This window comes from Silurus meridionalis, chromosome 8, assembly GCF_014805685.1.
Source record: "Silurus meridionalis isolate SWU-2019-XX chromosome 8, ASM1480568v1, whole genome shotgun sequence".
NCBI classification, from domain to species: Eukaryota; Metazoa; Chordata; class Actinopteri; order Siluriformes; family Siluridae; genus Silurus; species Silurus meridionalis.
Genome location: NC_060891.1, coordinates 26,028,987 through 26,053,378, shown reverse-complemented (window position 1 = coordinate 26,053,378; position 24,392 = coordinate 26,028,987). Strand labels below are relative to the sequence as shown.

The 24,392-nt window shown below is 40.6% G+C and overlaps 1 protein-coding gene and 1 long non-coding RNA gene across 4 annotated transcripts in view; one reads left to right on the top strand and one right to left on the bottom strand.

Annotated features, from left to right (window-relative positions):
- Window positions 1–24,392, top strand: part of si:ch1073-358c10.1 (peptide methionine sulfoxide reductase MsrA 1) — a 47,604-nt gene that overhangs the window by 8,656 nt on the left and 14,556 nt on the right. For 2 of the 3 annotated variants that reach the window (XM_046855375.1, XM_046855373.1), the window contains exons 2-4: window positions 11,905–11,973; window positions 13,092–13,211; window positions 13,632–13,736. In XM_046855375.1, coding sequence (XP_046711331.1) covers window positions 11,961–11,973; window positions 13,092–13,211; window positions 13,632–13,736 — 238 coding nt within the window. In that variant the 5' untranslated portion in view covers window positions 11,905–11,960. Of the gene's footprint in view, window positions 1–5,434; window positions 5,581–11,904; window positions 11,974–13,091; window positions 13,212–13,631; window positions 13,737–24,392 lie in introns of those variants that run through there. The other variant, XM_046855376.1, reaches the window with a different exon arrangement.
- Window positions 5,003–8,622, bottom strand: LOC124389842. The gene is made up of 2 exons (XR_006926644.1): window positions 6,077–8,622; window positions 5,003–5,441 (listed from the first exon to the last, which is right to left on the bottom strand). It is a non-coding gene; the product is annotated as an uncharacterized LOC124389842 (long non-coding RNA).

Sequence of the window (24,392 nt, the reverse complement as noted above, 5' to 3'; positions counted from 1 at the left end):
CAAGGTTTCTTGATGGAGTTTTTCTTTACCACAGTCGTCTCACCAGAGACAAACACGCATCAATTTCAATAGAGGTGAAATTTGTTCTATAATTCTTATATTCTGTAAAGCTGTTCAGAGACAATATCCATTGTGAAAAGTGCCATGGAAATAAAATAGAATTTAATGTGTAGCTTGACAAAGAGAGAGAGAAGAAAGGGATCACAGATAGAGAGAGAGAAGCATGAATTATCAGGTCCTCATTGTTACATAATGGTTAAGAACACTGTACAGTGTGATCAGGGTGCAAACAGTGACTCCAGAAAAACTATCTATAGCAGCATATCCAAAAGGGAAAGGCAGAAGGTAACATTGACATGAGGGAGCTCTGGGATATAACAGCCCGCCACACCACCTTGAGCGCGTGAGAATGGGGAGAAGACGGCATCCGAAAATCCCATTTCACCAAAACACCCTATATGCATGATCCCTGGAGGAAAGAATTGGCTAAATTAATGTTTTCAACCATTTTGAACACTTGAGTGATGGTTACTGTTGCCCAGGTGACCTTTTGTTGCTATTAAGGGTGTAACTGTACACAAAATTCGCAGTTCGGTGCGTCCCTCGATTTTTAAGTCACGGGTCGTTTGAATTTCGGTACGGTTAAAGGGAAGAAATGCAAAAACGTAAAATTTGTAACAATTTAAAATAAAATGCCTGCTTGGTTAAATAATATAAAAAATACTTTTTTATAAAAAATAAAATATGTAAAAAGATAATAGATCAAATGAATGCATTACGCAATACTTTTATTATATTGATTAAATTAAGTCATTGATTAAATTGGCACAAATTACATAAAAGTAAATAAATGGAAAAAATTTAATGAAATTATGTTTACATTTGTTCGACCCCATTTGGGTAAAACAGATGTTTTATAACAAGCGAATGCTAGTTTTTATTTATACCCCTGGCATTGTTTTGTGTGTTCAAGTTTATACTAAACAAAACTTGCAGTCCAGCACATAATACAGTCCTGATAAAACACGTGCACCAAAGCCCTGTAACGAATACGTGTTTGGGTTCACCCCTAGTTACTATTTTTGCAGTTGGTTGAAAATAAAATTAGATTTAAGTGTTAAAACTTGTAGCTTGAGTGGTGGAATTAAAGCAAAAAAAAAAATAATTTCAGACAATCAATACCCAGAATGCATCTGACCACATATCGTAAAAAAAAAATAAATCAAACACTATAATAAGTACATTGCTGAGTCGATTCCTCTTTTTTTTTTTTAAACATCCTTTCATGTCATTCAGAGCTGAGCAGTGCATTGTGGGAGTTTTAGTACCATGGCACTATTAGCGGACCATCTGTGCATTTTGCGCATGAAAGCTCCACCCACGTCGTAAATTCCTGCTCCGTCTGTCGAAGCAGCTCATTGTCACAGCGTGGTGGAAGTTTCCGGTCCTCCACCTCTCATGTGGTGGTGGTGGGGGGGGGAGTTTGGGCGGGGTTGTGGCATGAGCTCTGGGATGGATGCTGTTGTTTTTACGGCGAGTTATTACAGTCGGATTCTGTAAAAACCCGTATGCTTGGTGGGTTATAAAGCTGCGGAAGGGTTGCGCCGATTTGTTCGCAGTGGTCAAGGTCTTTAAACAAAGTGCCACATTGTATCGCTACACCCGAGGTTACACAGACATTCAGACCTCGTCCCCTTTTTTCCCCCCAGATGTACAATGACGAGAAACCTGCAGCAGAACAAAAATCTCCATTATGCAAGGACAGGTTCTTCTCCATGATCTCTCACGAGCATTTGTGACAAATTTCCCTTGATGCTTTGCTAGTTTTCCTTTTCTTTTCCCACCTTTTGTACTACATATGGAATGTGATGCTGCTGTGAGTAGAAACTCTTTTTACCAGGCTAATTAATTACCATAAACCAGTGGTGGACGATAATCGCAGAATCAGGACGTGTAAGCCAACCCAAGAGCGCAAAAACTACCACGTAACTAGCATAGGTTTACAGACTTCAGGTGAAAATCAGTGATGCTAATCAGAGCTGTGGAGAACACCACTTGGCTGAAAAAAAACGTTCTTTTGGCTTCTCCCCTTAGGGGTCGCCACAGCGGATCATCCGCATGTTTGATTTGGCACATGTTTTTACGCTGGATGCCCATCCTAACGCAACCCTTCCTATTAATCCGGGCTTGGGACCGGCACTAAGAGTGGCTGGGGTTGGTTCCCTGACCGGGGATCAAACCCGGGCCGCAGCAGTGAGAGCGCCGCATCCTAACCACTAGACCACAAATGGTTGAAAACCTGTCCTTTTTGACAACACAATATTTCTCAGCAGAGAGAGGATTGTCAAGCGAGGACGGACGGATTTAGGTCCTTGCGACCCGTATTAAGCTACATGTGATCGAGCAGCACTTGCCTAGCTAATCAATTAATGATCGGTTCACCTCTCAGCATCCACAACATTGCACATTAAGCACATTTATGATTTGCTGCCTGTCTGAAACAAAGTACTAACGTGGTAAATCGCATTGTGTTGATCGCATCAGTATCTGCTTCATATGTATCTTTAACGTATCGTTGGCGGTGCATCGAGATGCGAATCGCATCAACCTCTGTTATAGAGATGCACGTTCCTCCTGTATATGGTTTTTAACAGAACTCTTCTGACCAGGAAAAGGTCAGCGTGTCCTTCCTATAGACTCTTGTATTTGGTCCAGAGATTCTTTGTCGATCTCTAGCTGGATTTAATCGTAATCATTGATGTTCATATAATCAAAATTCGCACAGAAATCGAATAGAAATTGTAAGAGGAATTGCTTTTTAATACACCAAATCAGGTCCTTCAGAAATCATTTGACATGAAAGTTCCTGAGCAGCGCAAATTCTGTCTAACACTTAATGTATGATGGTCCCGCCTCTAAATTTCTTCGAAAAATGACGGAAACGGAATAACGTGCGATCGCAAACATGCCGTCGGCTCCTAACCGAAAGGACACGCGGATGAACAGTCCTATAGAAAGAACCTCCCGAAGCTCTTCATACTGCAGCAGAGTGGTTTTGATGCAGAGCATGCTCCGCTGGACATCGATTGTCTCATGGAGCGGAGACCAGGAATTGTTTGTGATGGCTGAGAGCCTGGCCTGCAATCTTCTCTCCATTTAACGGCTCCGGGGGTCTCAAGGCTGAGCTCTGAAATTGCGCCAGTCATTCTGACGAGCTTATCGAGTCTGCTTGTGCTGTTTGCCTCGATTCTGCTTTAGCAAACAATAGCGTTGAGCAAAACCTCTGGCTAACTGAATAAAGGCCATAACACAAAAGAAGCTTATCAGAAACTGCCTCTGTTCCTTATTGTACAGAAAGTCTGTGCTCATCATTCTGGCTTTTAATAATTAATGCATCTTCAATAAACCCTGTCATGGTACTAATGCTTTATATTACCTAGTGTGTTAGGATTTGTGATAGGGTACTTATTATTATTGTTATTTTTAATTGCAGCTGCCATGATATATTCTTGTGGGTACTTGATTGGGCCCCATTTAGGTGTATAAAAGAATTTGGTACAAGTCACATTATTTAATTATGTATGATATATTTTGAGTTTTTTTTTTATTGTCATTAGACTCCAGTAGATTGTTATTTCCAGCTATAACAACATGAAGTAAACAGAATGGCTGGCGTTCTGTGTTTCACTGAGCATGCTTTAATCACAAGACTACCTAATAGTGATTTCACGGGGCACCAACATTTACATTGGAGGCATTTGGAGAACACCCTAATCCAAAGCAGCTTACAATGTGGGTTAAGATCCTTGCTCAATGGCTCAGCTTGGTGGTGCTGGGATTTGAACTCCAACAACTTATGTACATTTGCGACATTTTGTATATACGCCCATATCCAGACAATTTACAGCCATCTCGTTTATACACCGGAGTAAATGAGGGTGGCATGAGGGTCCAGCACTGGCTGCTTGGTGGTGCTGGGGCTTAAACTCATGACCTTCTATTCCAAAATTCAATGCCTTATTTACAATTGTGCAATCATGCACCCTTATTCAGACTTACAATTATCTCACTTATACAACTGAGTAGATTAGGGTTTCTCGAGCACCCAGCTTTGAGTGCTTGGTGAAGCTGAGATTTAAACTCATGATGTTCAATTCCAAAGTCTAATTAACTAATTTACATTTGCAGCATAGAAGCTTATCTTACAATTCTCATTTATGCAACTGAGAAGTTGAGGGTTGCTTAAAGGCCACCAGCACTGGCTGCTTGGTGGAGCTGAGATTTGAACTCACAACCTTCCAAAAAAGAAGTCCAACATTTTAACCACTGAGCAACATAGTTTGGCTGCTGTTGACATTTTTCTCTAAATTTCTTTCGGTATGTATCACTTACAATTGAATGGAACTACTTTGTTGATGAGGATGGGTTTCCTTCTGAGTTCCTCTCAAGGTTTCTTCCTAATACCATCTCGGGGAGTTTTTCCCCCTCATCATTGTCGCAACTGGCTCGCTCATTAGAGATAACGCTAACGCGGTAACATTTATATTCGGAATGCTAAATTGGATCATGCTACATGGATTGATCATACACACTTACTCTACATCATTCAAACCTGTTCCAGAATGACAATGCCCCTGTGCACAAAGAATAATCTCCATAAAGATATGCTTTAAATGGGTTGGAGTAGATGATGAGCTGCTATAGAGATCTGCCCCCAACCCTAGTGAACAATAAATGTGAAGGCTGAATGCACCCCAGGTCTCCTCACCCCACCTACATCAGTACGTGATTTGACTAACACCCTTGTGGCTGGAGAAATCACCACGAAATCTAGTGCAACATCTTCCCAGAAGAGTGGAGGTTGTTATGAGAGCAAATTGGGTATCAATGTAGAATGGAATGTTCAAAAATAAGTGCACACAAGCGTTTTGCTCATATTTTCCTCAGGCCACCACACAAATTCTGGCATTAAACTTCAAGAAGGTGTCATATTTTCATTACACACTTTTAATTCATTTATTTGACCCGGATAGAAAAATCGATCAAAAGGATTTGAGCCTTTTGCCTCTGATGCCTCTGAAGCACCACAGGCCTCATCCCTTCTGTCCTTCTTGTTCCTGGGGCTGTGTGTGTTTGGTGGATGGGTATAATTGAGTGAGAGTCTGAGGCCCATCAGAATTCTCCTGCAGTTCCTTCAGACATGCATGCCTCCATCTTGCCAGCAGTAGCTGAGGATGTTTGTGTTGGCAAGGTGGGGTGATTGAAGAGGGAGGGGGTTCTCTCCATGGCAACCGGCAAGGGTTGCCTGGATACGGGTGTGAACAGAACATGTGGTGTGTGTGTGTGGATTGAGAAGTCTCTGCTTCATGGCGGAGTAGATGCGGGTAACTGCGGCATCCAGGGCTGCCGTACATGTGTGGATAGATCGCTGCTTGTCCGGCCTGTAGAAAGGATAATTAGAACAGGCGTGTCTCGTGATCGGATTTCACAAGAATACTTGATGGTGGAATTAAAAAAAAATCAAGTCATTCGCCATAAACGTTTCGAGAAGTCCACATTTTTCAGGCTATACCAATCCTGGTGGGTGAAATCAAGTATTTGTATTTGTCTTTGAGCTAAGAACTAGCATATGCAGGTATGAGGAATAATCTCAGGAAGCTCTATGGTGGCCAATTCTAGTACCTTGTTTTAGCAAACATTTTGAGATTGTTCGCAATTCGACCGCACCTATTAACCAAATTTTGAATAACGGGAGCCACGGTAATAAATGGCGACTCTATAACACACGTGTTGTCAGCAGAGGATTGCAGACGCCAACCAGAGCTCTGCCATATGTTCGGTTTATAATTCTAATCAGTGTATTGTGTACAATGACGATAATATATATTGTTTAGTTGGCATAAAAAGGTGAGACGAAAAACAGTCCTAGTACACCTTCTAGTTGTTAACCGAGTCCAGATTCTGAGTAAGAATTCAGGGGGTTGTTGTACTTTTGTCCTCCCCTGTAACTGTCACAGTTTTTTATTGTTGTTAAGGTTTGGCGGTTTGTGTTTACCCAAATTTACAAGTTCCTCACCAATTTCCCTCTCCTCAGCTATTTTAATCCACCTCTTCCCAAAACCCAGCAGTGCCAGAATGTTCCGGAAGATTCCTACAGACGCGCGGCGCTGTGCAGGATCTGGACAATGTGAACGTAGCCAAATTTCCACCTGCGGTAGCCATCCAGCCAATCAGAGCACAGCCATATGCCCACCTTATAGCGCTGCTAGTCCGCAGCCAGTTGGCATTTCTCGCCAACTCTAGACTGACAACGTGGCACGGGTTCAACACCGACGGAAAGATAGCCACGTGTAACGGTAGTCCAAAGGAATACTTTCTCCTTTGGTATTTATGTGGCCAATCTGCTTTCCTACCTTCTCGGAAAGTTGATTGAAAAAAAGGTGTCCTTGGAGTCCCTAATCCATATTGCGTTCCTTTCCGAAATCGGAAAACGCGGATAGATATCATCTCCTTTTCTTGAGTTTGTCCGGATACCGAGAACTCCCGTTGTAGTTTTTTTTTTTTTTTTCAATTTGCGCCGTCCCCTCCTGTGGTATTCTTTTGTCAGGCTCTTCCACCCTCTGCCTGTTTTCATTCTCTCTTTCTTTCTGGCCATTGGCAGTGTTCACTGGTGAGGTGTTTGTGGTCCGGGTAAAGGCGTTGGCACGGTCTCTAAGCTCATGGTGAAAGGAGACCGAATGGTATCGCTTGGACTGCTGCCAAAACTCCATGAGAGGAAAACAAAACCCAGTATGGAAGACATGTGTGGAGAGCTAGAGAGAGAGAGAGAGTGGGAGAGAGGGGCATTATGGGAATGCGAAGGGAGGAGGAGTAGGAGGTTTAGCGAGAAGCGTTTGTATGAAAGACAGCGAGAATGTTTGCGAGATAAGTAAAGCTTGAGACAAAGGCATTGTGGGTAAGCAAAGGAAGTGGTTTAATCTGCCGGATTTCTGAAAGCAACATCGCCGGTTTGGTGTTTACCCCCAGTTTTTACCACAGTGGTGTGCCAATTACATATTTTTATATGTGAATTATGGATCATACAGTACTTTTTAACCATTTACGAGGTGGTATCAAAAAGTTCTGAGACTAGTGCTGTGTACATTAATGTACTTTATTATGTACACGCTGTCACCTTTAAAATAGTCCCCTTGTACAGCAATACATCGCTCCCAGAGTTCCTGCCACTGGAATGTGTCCGGTCTTCTTTTTGAAGCGTGTCAAGGGCCTTCTGCTATTCGCGCCGGATCTTCACAAGGGTGTCAAGACTTTTGAGCTAATCTTTATCTTTGAGAGGAGAGCAAAGTCTGCAAGCGTCAAATCTGGAGAGTAGGGTGGATGTGGAAGTAAGATCATGTTTCCAGCAAGAAACTCGTGTGTGAGGAGAGCTTGTGGTCAGAATAGCATGTACACATAATGTAGACAGCTATGTCTTTTGGTGCTCTGACTTATGAAGGTCGGTGCTCACTGTGACTGTGCGTATTACAAAACTAGTCTCGAAGTTTTTTGATGCTGCCTTGCATAGTTTCAATCTCTTTCGAAGAGGATGGGTTCCCCTTTTGAGTCTGGTTCCTCTCAAGGTTTCTTCCTCATAACATCTTAGGGAGGTTTTTCCTTCCCACAGTCGCCAAGGCTGCTCATCAGGGATAAATACACACAAGACAATTGAGACAGAAAGGTGGATTTCATTCCTTGACTGTCCTTTTGTTTAGATTTTTCTCCACACAATGTATCTTGTTTTTTAGCTGTTGTGGTTTTACTTGACCAGCTCATTCAGTGTCTGTTGCTCAGTACTCCTGTGGTATTTTCTCTTCACAGGACATTCAACATTTTTGTTTTGTCTACAACCAAATGTTGTAGAGCTGTATATTTTGTGAACAGTCAATTAAACAATGTAACAATTTATCAGTCGCATATTCCAATAGTTTTGGACACATATTACCTGATATAAAATATGTTATAGTTTACACATTATGGACAAAAGTATTAGGATTTTTCCATATTTGCTTTTTCTCCAAACCTTTACTACAAAGCTTAAGGCACAAAATTATAGAAAATTTCTTTGGATGCATTCAATTTTCCTTTCACTTGAACTTGGAGACCCAAATCTGTTCCAGCATGACAATGCCCCTGGGCACAAAGCCAGCACCATGAAGACATGCTTTACATGGTTTGGAGTGGAAGATCTCCTGTTGAGCTCACACTGACCGCACCCCAAGAACCTCCTCAACTCACTTTACCAACACCATTGTGGCTGAATGAATTTTCTCCACAAAATCTAACATCTTCCCATAAGAATGGAGGTTATTAGAACAGAAAATGATGACTAAATGTGAAAAGAAAAAAGAAGCACACATGAATCTTACACCGAATTCTCCACAAACTTTTGTCCATAAAGTGTATGTGGTTTAACACATCAACAGATGATAGAAGCTGAAATTGTAAACCCATATGACTTCAGTCTAAAGCCAAAAAAAAATTAATTGGCCTCGTCTTTCCAATATTCTCAGCAACTAGTGTCCAAAACGTCTGTGAAACAACTTCCTGTCATCACTTGCATTAGAAACGGATCAATAAAGAGCTATAAACAGCCAATCCCTCATTAGCCTTTTTCTTCCTCTCTCTCTCTCTCTCTCTCTCTCTCTCTCTCTCTCTCTCTCTCTCTCTCTATCTCTCAGGGTATACAGCTTTGTTTCAGCTTTATCACTGACTCTGACTGAGCACTGGCGCTGGAGTTTCCTCCGAAAGTACCAAATAAACATCTGCTTGTATGTTTATAATTAGGTTTGGATTATGTCAAGCATCTGGCACAATTATTAGAGCTGCTGTTCAGTAAAATTAATCAGCACCCTTTTGACCAATCGGATCCGAGAACCCAGCAGCACTGTGCTATAAATAGCGATAAAGAACTCGTGGACTAGAAATAGATCTGTGTGATAATGGCTCCATCGTAATGATTCATTCCCTTCATATTTCAGCTGGTTTGGGAACTAAATAGCATGAAACTTTAGAAAAAAAAATGTATTACTTTAAATACAAACAGGGTTTTATCCGTGGCAAGCGTGCATGTTTTCGGAGGTTCAAATGTATTTATAAATGAACTAAAAATGACTACTGTCCTTGAGGAAAAAAACCGCAAGCCCCTTATGGCGTTAACTATTCCATATTATATTTCTTCATCATCTTCTTCTCTCGGCTGCTCCATCAGGGTTTGTCTCAGCGGATCATCCGTCATTACAGTATTCACTTTTCTAAAATCCTATCGAATGTAATATTGTGTAGATGTGCATCTTGTAGACCAGAGGGCACACACTTGGAGGCTGTGCATTGTTTATGGATATGTCACGATTTTTTTATGGTGCATTTTGATGACCACGATCCAAACTGACAGGAAACATCATTTTCACACTTGCGGGTTGCAGATTCATTATTAATACAAGTGTCAAACAAAGATCTCGCGAAGGTGTCTAGTGGAAGAGGTGATCAAAGACCAAATGATGGTTGAGAATGAAAGAGAGAGAGAGAGAGAGAAAGAGAGAGAGAGAGCGCTACTGGTGAGAGAAAGGGGAAAAAAAGGAGCATGTAACTGAAAATTCGACAAATCTTACAGTTTCTTCTCTACAGGAAGGTCACTGGCTCCAAATCCTATAGAAATCTCTATAGCTGAGGCCGATTCAATTCTATATATACATTAAAGATGCATATGAAGCAGCTACCGATGCAGCTATTATTAAGTGCGATGGAAAAATCTGATGCCATGCAATTCAGTATGGTACATATAGTTCACTTTTATTTCTTTGTTTCCGACAGACAGCAAATCATCTGTTTACTTAAGTGTACTTCTAACGCACGGTCATTTTACAAAAAGTGCGAAAAAAACCCTGGCTTTATTTTCCTGTTGTGTCTGCACGAGGTTACAGCTCTACCTCTGCCATGTTAATCTGTATTCTATGCGACTCTCAGGACACTCAGTAGCGTTGCGATGCGTCATATTCACGTAGCAGCCGCGCTGAGAGAATGTTTAATGAGGAGAAGTCGATGTAAAATATCGCTCACAGATTATTCTTCACTTTCTAAATAATAAAAGTATATCGCATCTACTAATAATAACTATAAATTCTCATTTTTTACCGTTACAAATGCATCGTGATACAAATGGCAACTTCGGTGCTTCACTTCGTTAACTTTTATGCTGATGTTCGATTTGAATCTGTGAATCTTACCATTCCTAATATTTATATATATATATATATATATATATATATATATATATATATATATATATATATATATTCCATGTATTGTGGAATGTGTAAGCCAGTAAGCAGACTGACTGTAGTTTTAAGCTGTAAATCACTTCAGTCTCCTTTTGCCTTAATCCGTGCCACATCTGTGCCATTTTTTCTTCAGGCTCACTGTGGTACAGTTGGCAAAGTCGACCCACGCAACTTGTGAATATTTTGTCTAACCATCTTAAATTATCCTCCCACTTATATGTGTATTCAAATACCTTTTTAGATGTTTGTGTGTGAGATTGTTGATGAATGAGGTTATTCTGAAATAGGAAATGTAGGGTGTGTCTGTGTGTTTATTATAATCTGTTAAGTGTCTCTCACTGTGGAGGCCCAAAGCTTTGATCCTGCTTAGCTTGACCAGACTGAGCAAATCTGTGCTAATCCTCCCAGTGCTACCTCTTTTACACACACACACACACACACACACACACACACACACACACACACACTTGGGCTGACCCAACTACCTAAAGAGGGATACTACACAACTTTTACTGGTGTAAGAGCCGAACCGGTACACAGTCAGTTGTGTAAAAGTACCAACACTCTGAATGAAGTTCCAGGTTTCTGTATTAAATTTTGAGCTCCATGTGGAGTTTTCCCGGTTTTAACCATGGAGTCTTTTCCCTGCTTTTTTCTCACCTCCCAGCTAACATGCCTGTCATGCGAATGAGTGTGTGAATTGGGTTATACCCGATGCCCTGCAATAGACCGGCGTCTCGTGAATAGGGTTGGAAAATTCCGGGAATTTTCAAGACCTTTCCATTGGGATTAACAGGAATTGATGTGAATAAAATGGGAATTTACAAAATTGCGGGTTTGCCTATAACAGGGTCCTTAACTGTATTTGAAAAAGAAAACATGGCAGGATAATTTTGTTAAATACAATCAAGATTTAATGCAATTTCAGTTTTTTCTCCTCTGCACATTTAGCAATCACATGCACACAGCACACTTACTGCAGGGCTAATGAGGCCACGCCCCCTACATAGAACCCCCATCATTTCTTGAATCCTGCACACAAAATATTGTAAATATAAATATGATATAAATTGCAACATTATACAAACAATTAAGTCAAAAATGTAATTTTATATAATACAGTTTATATCAATTTTTCCAAATTTATAATTAATTCCTGTAAATTCCCAATAAATTCCTGGTAAGTGTTGGAATATTTCTGAAATTCCCCAGATTAAGTTATTGGAATTTTTTCTCAGTGTTCCCAGTCAGGGTTCAAATCCACCAGAACCTCAGCAGGAAACAGTGGTCATTGTCGCAATGCAGTTATACAGAGATAACGGCGTAATAAAAGAACGCGTTTAAGATTAAAGTGCTTTCTGTAGACGGAGAAGTCTGAACTTTTCGTTCAACTTCATTGGTTAAAAATTCTTTGCACATTTAATTAACTTCACTTGTTGTCATGGCAACAACATAAAAACTACATGATGCCATGGGGAGGAGGTAGATTGAGGTGCTGGAGTGCAAAAAATGTGATTCTCCATAACCACCAGTGGTTCGTTATTGGGTTTCTTTTCTAAAAGAAACTTTCTTCTCTTTCTCTCTCTAGTGAAACATGCAGCCACAGGAAAGCCCACAGTGGAGCCGTTTCCTGATGGGACCGAGATGATCATGTTTGGTGTGTTAGCAACATCACACTACCACATGCTGCAAAACACTCACATTTCACTAACTAGCATTTATGCTGTTTTATTTATTGATTGATTTATACAGTGTATGCACAAAAGTATTGGGACACCGGATACTTCCAACTATATGTAGCTTTACCTCAAACTGTTACAACATCAGAGTCTTCGGATGCTGTAGCATGAATTTTTCCCTTCACTTGAACTAGGAGACCCAAAACCTGTTCCAGCCTGACAGTTATGATGTTCTGCTTTACATGAGTTGGACTGAAAGATTTAGACTGCACCCCAGGCCTCCTCACCTTACCTCATTCACCACCTGACTTTATTAACAAACTTGTAGCTGCATGAACCTCCACACAATCTAGTGGAACATCTTCCCAGAAGAGTGGAGGTTACTATAACAGCAAATGTTGAGACTAAAGGTGGAATGAGATGTTCAAAAAGAGGCACATACCAATCTTATGGTCATCAAACTTTTGTCCATATAGTGTATAATTAAAAAATATAGACTACGAATTATTTATCCATTTTGGCTGTTTTTCCATTATAATAAAAGTTTTTATTATTTTTATAATATTTCATAATATAATTGAATTCTATGATTGGCCCATTTGGAGGTATTTCAGTCCGTCTACAAGGTGGTAGCAAAAAGTTTCGGGACTTGCTCTGTTTACATGTTTACTATCACCTTCAAAAATATTCCCCTGGCACAGCAAAACAGCGCCCCCCTTCTGGAAGCGTGTGAAGCACCTTCTGCAATGTACACAGGACGATGTCTTTTGGTCGGTGCTCCCTGTGACTGTGCGTGCCAAATGTCGCCATCTGTTGGCCTCGTTTTTTTTTTTTTTTATGTGCATGCCAAATGTCACCTTTTTTTTATTTATATTATCCAAAGAAATAAATAAAAAGTGTGTTATTGCACATTTTGCAAAAGTACAGAAAAATATAGAATTAAAAGATGTATGTGGTATTGCACATATTTTTTGCACAACGGGGAGAACATTTATGTGTTCATGAGTATAAACACTTAAATATTGTATATGTTAAATACACTTAGAAATTATATATTTGTGTGTGTGTGTGTGTGTGTGTGTGTGTGTGTTCATAGGCATGGGGTGTTTTTGGGGTGCAGAACGACGCTTCTGGACTACCCCTGGTGTGTTCTCGACTCAGGTCGGATACGCAGGTGGATTCACCCCAAACCCCACCTACAAGGAGGTGTGTTCAGGTAAGAATGCTTTCGTTCCACCAAAAAGAATCTGTGTCACCATTACCACCACCGACACAAACACACACGAAATATCACCCTTGTGCACTTACATACACACCCTGACACCCATCCAGACTGAGAAATCTGGGTGTGAATAATCTGAGATGCTTATGGCATTTTCTCCCACTTTCTTTTTCTCCTTCTTACACTTTTTTGTCTTTGTCTCTCTCCAGTAATCATGGCAGCTTCTGCAGTGAACCCCCCCCTTTTTTTTTTCTCTTCTACCCCATGACCTAGTTGCAGGCACATACAGTACAGTGTGTGAATTGGATTTAGTGTGTGTTTTGGGGTGTGTGTGTGTGTGTGTGTGAAAAGTCTAAGGTTGAAACATTTATTCCTTTTTTTGTGGAAAAAATTCACACATGCACTGGATTGCAGGTCTGACCGGCCACACAGAGGTGGTGCGAGTGGTCTACGTTCCTAAAGACGCGAGCCTGGAGAAGCTCCTCAAGGTCTTTTGGGAGAGCCATAACCCCACTCAAGGTAACACACGCAATATATATAAAGATGTTTGTAAAAAATTGATCTTGAGATTGGTATGTGCTTCTTTTATTAGCATCCCATTCTACATTCGGTCCTGTTATAGTATGCGCTACTCTTCTGGGAAGATGTTCCACTAGAGTGTTTGTAAAGTCAGGGGGGGTGCAGTTCTATTTCGAGTTCTAAAGCAGGTCGCTCAAGATCTTCCACTTTATGCCGTGTTAAGCATATCTTCATGAAGCTGGCTCCTTTGGATCTCCTACTTTAAGTGATGGAAACATTTCATGAAACCACATCCAAAAGACGTCCTATACACAGTTTGGGCGAAGAAGCACATGTGGCTGGAAAGTCACCTAAACATGTCCCGTGGGAAGAAGGTGAATCCGTCATGAGGTGTGTGTGCGGTTTGTGAAAGGTCTCAGGAGGTAGAAGCTGACAACAGATTGTGTTCATGTGTGCGAGTTCGGAGATATGAAATGCACTATGGGAATGCGTTATCATGGGTATTCATGCCCACTGGGCACATTTAGCATCTTCCATCTGCGGTAAAAGAAGCAATATGACAAAAAGAAAGTGTGTGAGTGTGTGTGTGTGTGTGTGTGTGTGTGTGTGTGTGTGTGTGTGTGTGTGTTAGTGCATCTTGCAGCTGAGACCCAATAAGAGTTGAAGAACGACAAGCACCTCCAAACCTGAACCTTTGCCTCACACAGAATCAATTTCTCTCTGTACAGCATCGAAACCATTCACAGATTTGCACAGTTTCTTTCTTTCTTGTACACACTCTCTCTCTCTCTTTCATTTTCACTCCATCACCCCCTGCTTGCTCTTTGTTTTGCTAGTTTATTTTCGTTCTTTTTGTTTTTGTTTGGTCATGTGACAGGAAGAAAACAGCATTCTATTAGTCATTACTCAGAAACACACCAAGACCAGATAGATATGGAGAAGAAAAAGAAAGGAAAAAGGTTTAATGCACGTGCTGATATTTTGCTGTCATACGTGTTATTTTTCGGCATTTAAAATTTTATTAAAATAAATTAATTAATAAATAAATGGAAAAAAAAGGGTCGTAAAAAGTAAAAATTCTACAGTAAAAAATAAAAAAATTGTAGGCCTTTAAAAGTGTTATATTTACTTTCCTGGGTTTAAAATCATTTAAACAATCCCAAATTTTTCCGGTTTTTCCTGAGGTAATGCTACCTTTTAATGCTCATTGAAATGCTCATGCACCACTTTATAATTTTTTGGTTTGTTAATTTATTTGTTTCTTCAGTATACAGTAATCCCCCGCCTTACCGCGGTTCCAGTCTGGTGCGGAATTGCGTTTGCCACATAACTTATTAGTTTGGCTGATTTTCCCGATCTCTCGCTGATAGCACCAAAGACCAAAACACTTATAGGGAATTGTTTTTGAGTTTTATGTTGAAATAATTACATTTTATAATGAAATTATAATTTTTCATTATAAAATGAAGGAAAATGTTAATACAGTACTGTATATATAAAAAAGCATTTTTGGGGTTTCGCCGTGGTTTTTCGTTTATCGTGGGCGGAACGTAACCACCGATAAAATGGTGATTACCGTAGTTCTTTTTTTTCACTAGTCCAAATATAATTTGCTGTATTATGACTACAAATGAGACCAGCATGCAACAGCCAATCAGCTTTCTGTTATTGGTGCAAATTGCTTTTGGATTTTACCACAGATGTAAAACGGGTTTTATTTTTCAGCTATGTTGAAGTGCAAGTTTAGCCAAATCTTGCTTGAGAAGAATGAATTTAGGGCTCGGGTAAGGCCAGTTGCTAACGTTTTTTTGTGTGTTGTTGTGTTGTAGGTTTTTTAATTTTATTCTTAATTATCTTAAAAAGGTCTTAAAAAGTCCTGACTTTGTAAAACCTGCAGAAACCCTGATATTAATTGCCGTCCCAATCCATTTTCGTGGTTCTTGAGTTTAACCTCTACAGCAACCTCATGGATCTTTAGGCTGAACCTCAGCTGTGGCAAGTGATCGCTGGACAGTGTGCCACTACTACACTTAAGGAATTTAAATTGTTCATCCTTTCACTGATATTTTACTAATATGACAAGGAAATTCTAGTTTACAAGAACACTGAGGCTGGAATCTGACCATCGGTTATTTTGTCGAGCTCATTTTCCTCGGATGAAATGCAGCTTCGCAAAATGGCCGCCTCTGATTTAGAAGTCACAACCACATGGTATGCAATCTCGGTGTGAACTTGTACTTTGAAAGCTTGCGTTTTATTGAATAGGAGTAAATAAAGAGAAAAGTGTGATGTGAGTACGACTAAAGCAGGCAGTGGGCGTGGCTTCTGAGTCTGAGGCGGCCATTTTTTGAGACAGTGTATCATCCAAGGGAAATGAGTTCTTAATGGGTGGTGAAGTGGGAGCTCAGTGTTTATGGGCTCTGTAATGAGCTGTCATTCTTGGGGCCCCTGAGCAAGGCCCCCTAACCCTTTATGTTCTCCTGTATCATGACTGATGTTGCGCTCTGACTCCAGCTTCCTAACATTGCTGGGATATACAAAGAAAGTATTTCATTGTGCTAAAAATACTTGTGGCAATTATAAAACACCTTTCATGGAAACCAATGCCGATGTTCTCGCCTTGTTGTCATTACAGTGTTTTCACCTAACAAGAAACATTTTTCCTGTGCCAGAACTTTTCTTTATTTGTAAAATTCGAATTCGAACAGTTCGAATTCCTCAGCTGTAGTTCCAGAAATGTCCATGATCAATCAGACACGAGGGTTCGTAGTCTCCTACCCACCTTTTTAACCCTAGTGCTTATCTAACAACTAACTTTCAAAGCTTATTTTATATCGAAGATTGTTTGGCGTGTCCCAGCGTTTGTGCATCCCTCAGAAAGACCACGCTGCTTCTAACAACGCAAGAAAAATCAGAAGTGTGAAATTGCAAGAGCAGCATGTTTTTAAAATAACCCTACACTCTTGTTAATATCGTATACCCACCACAAAGCAGAAGCAATATGAAATAACAAATTCAATCTCGACCTCCTTCGGCCCAGTAATGAAACGTCTTCATGCGCTGTTTTTCACAGTCACGGTGTGATGGAAACACCAGCCTGGATCTGTGTAGTTCTTAATCAGAGACCAGAGGAGTTCTGGATGTTCCAGACCTTCAGGACAAACCTTATAACTTTCCGTCTCAGGCTCGCACTTTATCTCATTCGTTCTCTGGGTTAATCTCGCCTAGACTTATCGGCTGTCTAACTACACATCAGGATCTCTGTTTGGTGATAAAAGTATCCAAATTATTAAGTTCTGTGGACTTTGTTGGACTTCTGATTCTGAACCTTCTGAAAGCCATGGCATCTGTCGCTGATGGGCTTTTGGGAGAATTGTCACTCTGGATATAAGAGCGTCTGCCAAAGAATGTTTAAAGGTTCACAAATTAGAGATCTCATATCTCACGTTGAAAGTATTTTCTATTGAGAAAAAGAATACTTTACAGCACAGTGAAATTCTTTCTTTGCATATCCTAGCAATGTTCGGAAGCTGGGATTAGACATGATGCAGCAACCCTGAAGCACAGAGGGTTAAGGGCCTTGCCCAAGGGCCCCAAGAGTGGTAGCTTGGTGATCCTGGGGCTTTGAAAGATCTCTTTTCAAGAAACCTCATTTGAGAAAACATATTAGCTTGTTTCATCTATGGCTAAATAACAAAAGCTTTAATCACAATCTCTCAGATGTTTTGTAATACTAATCACTAGCTGTGTCAATAAGCAGATACACTATATGAACAAACGTATTGGGACGTTTGACTTTTTCAGCCGTATGTGGTTCTTCTCCAAACTGTTACCACAAAATTTGGAGGCACACAATTGTATTAAATGTCTTCGAAGGCAGTAGCATGTCATTTTTCCCTTAGGAACTAGGTAGGAGACAAAGCCAGCTCTGTGAAGATATGGGTTGGAGTAAAATATCTCCTGAGCTCTGATCTTAATCTTCCTCATTTTACCTACATCAGTACCTGACTTTACTAACACCCTTGTTGCTGAAAGAATCTCCACAAAATCTAGTGGAACATCTTCCCAGAAGAGTGGAGCTTATTATAAGTGCAACTAGGGACTAAATGTGGAATGGGATGTTTAAAGATTTGTTCAAAGGGATGTTCAGGAGTCCACTATGCCAACTACATACCATTCTTACAGGTGACTGTGGTAGCTGCAGTGCTGAAGGTCATTAGGTCATTGCCCAGATTAAAAAAAACAAAACATTCTCATTCCAGGCCTCCTCACTTGACCTTTATCAGTACTTGACTTGTAACACCCATCTTCCCAAAAGAGTGGAAGTGATTATGAATGCAAATTACGATTGAATGTGCAATCAAATGTTCAAAAAGAAGCAAATCTTATGTCCAGGTGTCCACCAACATCAGTGCATATTGTGTGGATTACAGCGTTCGCTTTTGGGTTTCGTTCAAGACTTCAAACATGCAGCCGCCAGTTTGCAAAGACAAAAACCTCTTTCCACTAATCCAGCATCTCACCGTGGCCGTAAATGTCAGCGTCGGCTCACTGTTACAAGCTTATTAGTCTCTAGAGATCTGTATATCCTCTGCAGTTATAATCTGGCGTAATATTTCACTGTAATCTCCAGTTTTAGTTAACCGCTTGACAACGTTTAAGTATTTTAATCTCAGGGTGCATTGAAAAGAGGCCCGAAAGCAAAAATAGCACGCAACACCTATATGAATAACATTTGTTGAACGTACTGTATATCAATTGTTACATTGAATTTGCTCTTTCGTATAATTCAGGGATCCGAGTCTTGACAGCTGTGAAGGTTTGGTGAGATTCAGTTCCTCACTTGTAAACATCTACAGTAGATAAGCAACCAATGTGACGATCAATCGTTCATTTATGGCTGTAAATAAGCGGACGAGGTACAATAAAAGGGACAAAGTCTGATCATAAGATTGATATGTGCTTTGGACATTCCACATTTAGTGTCCATCTCCTGTTAAAGTAACCACCACTCTTTTGGGAAGATGTTCCACTAGATGTTGTAGAGATTTGTCTGAGATTCATTCATCCACAAGGGTGTTAGTAAACTCATGTACTGTTGGAGGTGAAGAGGCCTGGGGTGCAGTCAGCGTCACATTCGTTGTTCTAAAGGGTTTAGTAGAAGACCTTCCACTTTAAACCCATCTAAAGCATATCTTCATGGAGCTGGCTTTGTGCATCCTCACGTTGGAGCAGGTTTTGGGTCTCCTAGTTTAAGCGAAGGAAAAATGTCATGCTACAGCATTCAGAGACGTCAAATACAATTGTGTGTCCAACTTTGTGGTTTGGAGAACAACAACATATATGGCTGTTTTCCAATACTTTTGTATGTCTCATTGGTACACAACCCATGCTGTCAGTTCTCTAATCAAGCTGGAGAGAATAAAAATCTGCAAAGCCTCCTTTCCTGATGACCTGCCTTCAGCGAACTCATTTACATAATGCGTATAATTGGATAAGGAGAAAATCTGCTACCGAAGCCTCGCGTCTAACAACCCCCATCCCCTCGGAAACTCCAGTCGCCGAATTTATCGTTTGTTTTTCATACACAATACGAGGATATATTTTATAAACATAACGATATATCCATACGAACATAATGATATGTCCCACCCCCAATGCGCTAAATCGTGAATGAACTCTGATTGAGCGTATTGTTTGGAGTTCGATTTCACTTGCCACACCTCCGCTTGATTGCAGTTGTTACCGCTAAGGGTTTATTAGGTTGAGGGTGCAATTAGTTTTGCACATTGGCATGTTTGGAATGAAGGTTGTGTGTTTAAATCCCATGCCACACCAAGATGCCACTCCTGGGTCCTTGAGCAAGGCTCTTAACCCTCAACCACTGCACCACAAGCAACCCCTGTGTAGAACATCTGTGCAAAGCCGCATAAAAAGGAAGTCTGAAATCCAATCGGTGAGTTCGGCAAACTTCTCCAAATTTTAAACTGGGCCGTGACGGTGAGAAGAACCGACAGAGCAGTAGGAACAAAAAAAGGCGGCGACGGGGCGAAGATGAGCAGCCTTTGAACCTTTAGATGTTACACAAGGGGCTCATCGGTTCAGCACAGAGGGGCTGCAGATATTTCCCAGGCTAGAACTCTATAAATTCTGCAAGGTTTTTAAAATATGCTCAGGCTTTTTTTTTTTCTTTCTTACACTCGACACACTTCGAGAGGATCGAATCCACTCGGCGCTCCGTTTGATAAGACAAAGCCACCCACGCTTATTAATTATTCATTATCCCGGGATATCCTAGAGGGACCAGATCTAGCCTGCTTGAAGTTTGCTCCTGGAGTTTTGCTCCTGCGTTCTCGGGTTTGGAAAATCCGAGCCTGCAGAAAAATTTCTGTCTAGTCAGGCTTGGGAGATGCGACTCATTAGATGAGATGTGCTTCCTGGCTTCGGAAGGTCGTTTGAGTCATTAAATAGCTGCTAGGATCGATTCGCAGTGAAGACGTTTCGCTAGGAATCCGAGCGGCTCAGGCGGTTTTAGCGCCGCTAAAATGTCTCTCTAGGCTGTTTCGCATAACTCGCCGTACGCTTGTGTTATCATGCTACACTGAGGTTGTGTGTGTTTGTGTGTGTGTGTACACACACGTTTGATGCGTTGCATCGCATTTAACCTGCTTTGAAAAGAAAAGGCTCGCGTGCGAATGAGTGCGTTAGTATGTGCATGTACGAGTGTGTTTTTTCTTCCCTTCGCCTTACAAGACCTGAGTGTTTAGCCGGAGTCTACCAGTTCAAAGGGTTCTGCTCTCAGCGGCGTGACTCGCGAAGCAGCCAATCACGGCCCGGATAGCAACATTGCCAGCCAATCAGACGCACCCAGCACTGTCTTCTTCTTCCTCTTCTTCGTTAACCTCAATCTCATACTCAGCAACGCTTGCTCTGGCAGTGGCTCTCGGCCATGCAGGATGCAGGAACATATTGACATGTACGTGGACCACGCATGAACCCAGATATATAAAAAAAATATTAAAAGGGGGAGTGGCTTTAGAGGTGTACCTTTTTTTTTTTTTTGTCGCCCATAGCAAAATATGGATAAGTGCAACCAAAAGTGCACACCCAAGCAACACACACTCGCATGACTGCTTCAGCAGATTATTACTTATCTGCTTAGAAGGAAGGGATGGAACAACCCCCCAGATCTTTCCCCCCTCTCTCCCTCTCCTCCCCTCCCCTCCTCCCACAGGACCCTAAAGGTCTGGCACTTGGTCAGACGAAGATAAGAACGTCTTATCTTCCTCCTCTCTTCTTCTTTCTCTCCCTCTCCTCCTGTTCTTTTTTCTCCTCTTCTCCTCAGACTCCTTGCTACCCCCTCTCCAGTCACTGCCACATCAGTTCTGTTGTTCCAGGATCGTCCGATCCCTGAGGCGGCCTGCTCATCCCCACGGTCCCCTTTTATCACTTAGTCACTCTGTGCATCTCTATCTCTCCCCCTTTTTTTTGTTCTTTCGGCTTCTGTTGGAGAAAAAAAAGATGAGCGATGGGCTTCCCCAATACTTAGCTTTCTTTGCGTCTCTACTTTTTAGGTCATGCAGTATTTACAGATAGACGTGTGTGTGTGTGTGTGTGAGAGAGAGAGCGAGCATCCTGTTTCGAGTTGTGGAAAAGAAAATGGAGCGCATGGTGTGCTTATCTATCTCTCGAGTCCAACTGCTGATCTGAAGACGGCTTTATTCAGCAAAATTGTGACGCTAATAATCAGAAATCTGCTGAGCAGTTGTCAGCTTTGTATGTATCTAATCACTTGAACGCACACACACACACACGTATACACACACACGTCTGCTGATTTGGAGGCAGCTCAATCAGGTTTTAGCAGGTTTCATTTCGAAGCGTCACAACGACTGACCTGGAATCAGTGTAAATGCAGAGCTCTGCTTATCCGAGGTCAGTTGTATTTAATGAAGCTTATATTTCTAAACATCTCCTTTCTGAATGTATTCATTCCTACATTTGCTTATTAAAAACTGCTGTTTTGGAGTCCAATTTGTTCAGAAGCGCTTTAATTGGATGAAAGTTTCCTAACAACTGACCTAGAAACAGCTTCATTCAGACCATGCATTTTTACTAAAGCTCCATTTCTGCTGATCTGGAGTCAGTTGTATTTAATAAAGCTTGTCAGTAACGGAAAAGGTTTGTGCCGTAGTTGTAATGAGTATTACGTAATCATTTAGCAGGTATTTTTGCCTTTACGTTTTCTGTGATGCGACGTATTTCAGAGTGTTTGTGATCAGCGATGTTTTTCCCACGTGCACCGTGTAAGATGTATTCCTGACTTAAAGCAAAATATCGTGATAAATAAATCGAATAAAGAGTTCGAAAAGGACGTCAGTTACATTTGGTTGGGATTTTTTTCAAGGTCGATGCCTAAGATTTGTTTATGACACTTAAACTGCCTTAGTCATTAATAGGTCACATGACCATAATATACCCAATAAAGCTATGAAGCATCGTCTATTTGATTTTATTGTTTTAATGGGCTTGAATTCAGGAAACAGTTTAAATATTATATACCAGCACCATTTAATACAGTCACATTACTGCTTTATTTTTATAGAGATGGATAGATACATACATACATAAAAATATACATGCATAAAAAATGCATACATACATAAAAATACATACATCAATAAAAACATACATAAAATACAGAGATACAATATATAAACAACATATAAATACAGAGATTAACATGTAGATGCATACACTATTTCACAAAAGTGAGTACAACCCTCACATTTCAGCAACCATTTTGGTATCTACTTGGGGAACAATACAGTAGTCACCCGTATATCCCAATGTTTACGTTCCAAAACCGCCCGCGATAAATGGATGCCACCCCCAAAATGCTTTATTTTTTATAAATTTTTTTATTGTTTAAGCTGTAAATCATCTTCCCACACACTTTAAACACACACAGAAAACATCTGCAAGAATATAGTGAGATGAATTTTGTGTAAATTCGTAGAAATACAGTGCACCGTATCACATTTATAGTGAGTACATGTACTGTACAGTATTAACATTTTACTTCAGTTTATAATTAATAATTATATTTTTATTAATACATTTCTTTATTTCAACATAAAACTCCATAAAAACAATTCTCTATAAGTTTTTTTTGGTCTATCGTGCTCTCTGTGAGAGAGCGGGAAAATCAGCCAAACTAAGGAGTTATGTATTCAATTCCGTAATAAACCAGGGGGGGCGCCAAAAAATCAAACCGCGGTAAAGCGGGGGATTACTGTACTATAGACATTCAACTCGGATATATTTTACAGTGTCAGTGTGCAGTTTGTATAGCAAAACTGTGATGTACATAAAGTTATGTGTAATAAAAAGTATTGAACACACTTACTGAAATGTATTTAATACTCCTTACAAAAGCCTTTGTTGGTAATGACGGCTTCAAGACGCCTCCTGTATGGAGAAACTGGTAGCACGCATTGCTCAGATGTGATTTTGGCCCATTCTTCTACACAAACATTCTTCACATCCTGAAGGTTCTGTGGGTCTCTTCTCTAAACTCTGATCTTTAGTTCTTTCTATAGATTTTTAATTAGATTCAGGTCAGGTGGTTGGCTGAACCATTCTAACAGCTTTATTTTCTTTGTCTACCAACCAATTGAGAGTTTCCTTGTCTGTGTGTTTGGGATCATCATCTTGCTGAAATGTTCACCCTTGTTTTATCTTCATCATCCTGGAAGATGGCAGCAGATTTTTGATCAAGAATGTCTCGGTACATTTTTCCATTCATACTTCCTTCAATTATATAAAGTTTGCCAGTACCGTAAGCTGAAAAACCCCACACCATGATGTTCTCACCTCCAATCTTCACTGTTGTTCTGGTGTTTTTGGGGAGATGTGCAGTGCCATTTGTCCTCCAAACATGGTGTGAATTATGGCATCCTAAGAGTTACATTTTGGTCTCATCTGACCAGACTAAATTTTCAAAGTATTTCACAGGTTTGCCCAAATGTTGTGAGCAAATTTTAGACGAGCTTCAACATGTTTGTTCTTCAGAAATGGAGTTTTGGCTGGTGAGCATGCACACGGGCCTTGGCGGTTGAATGCACTACTTATTGTTTTTTTTAAACAATTGCACCTGCTAATTCCAGGTCTTTCTGAAGTGCTTCACAAATGGTCCTTGGCTCTGTCAGAAACCTGCTCGTGGCCGGTTTATAGTGAAATTATGTTTGGTCCACTTCTGGATTATGGCCCCAACAGTGCTAACTGGAACATTCAGAAGTTTAGAAATTCTTCTGTAACCAATGTCATCTGTAAGTTTTGCAACAATAAGTCAAGTTTATTTCTATAGCGCTTTTCACAACAGACATTGTCTCAAAGCAGCTTTACAGAAATCCACAGTCAAGGTGAACGGTGTGCATTTATCCCTGATGAGCAGCCGTGGCAACTGTGGCAAGGAAAAACTCTCTTAGATGTTTGAGGAAGAAACCTTGAGAGGAACCAGACTCAAAAGGGGAACCCATCCTCATTTGGGTGACATCAAGAGTGTGATCATAAATCTTTCAACAATACAGAACACTGGAGAGTGAAAACTAACATGAGCACTGGAGTGTAAGATTATAAGTAATGTTCTTTCTA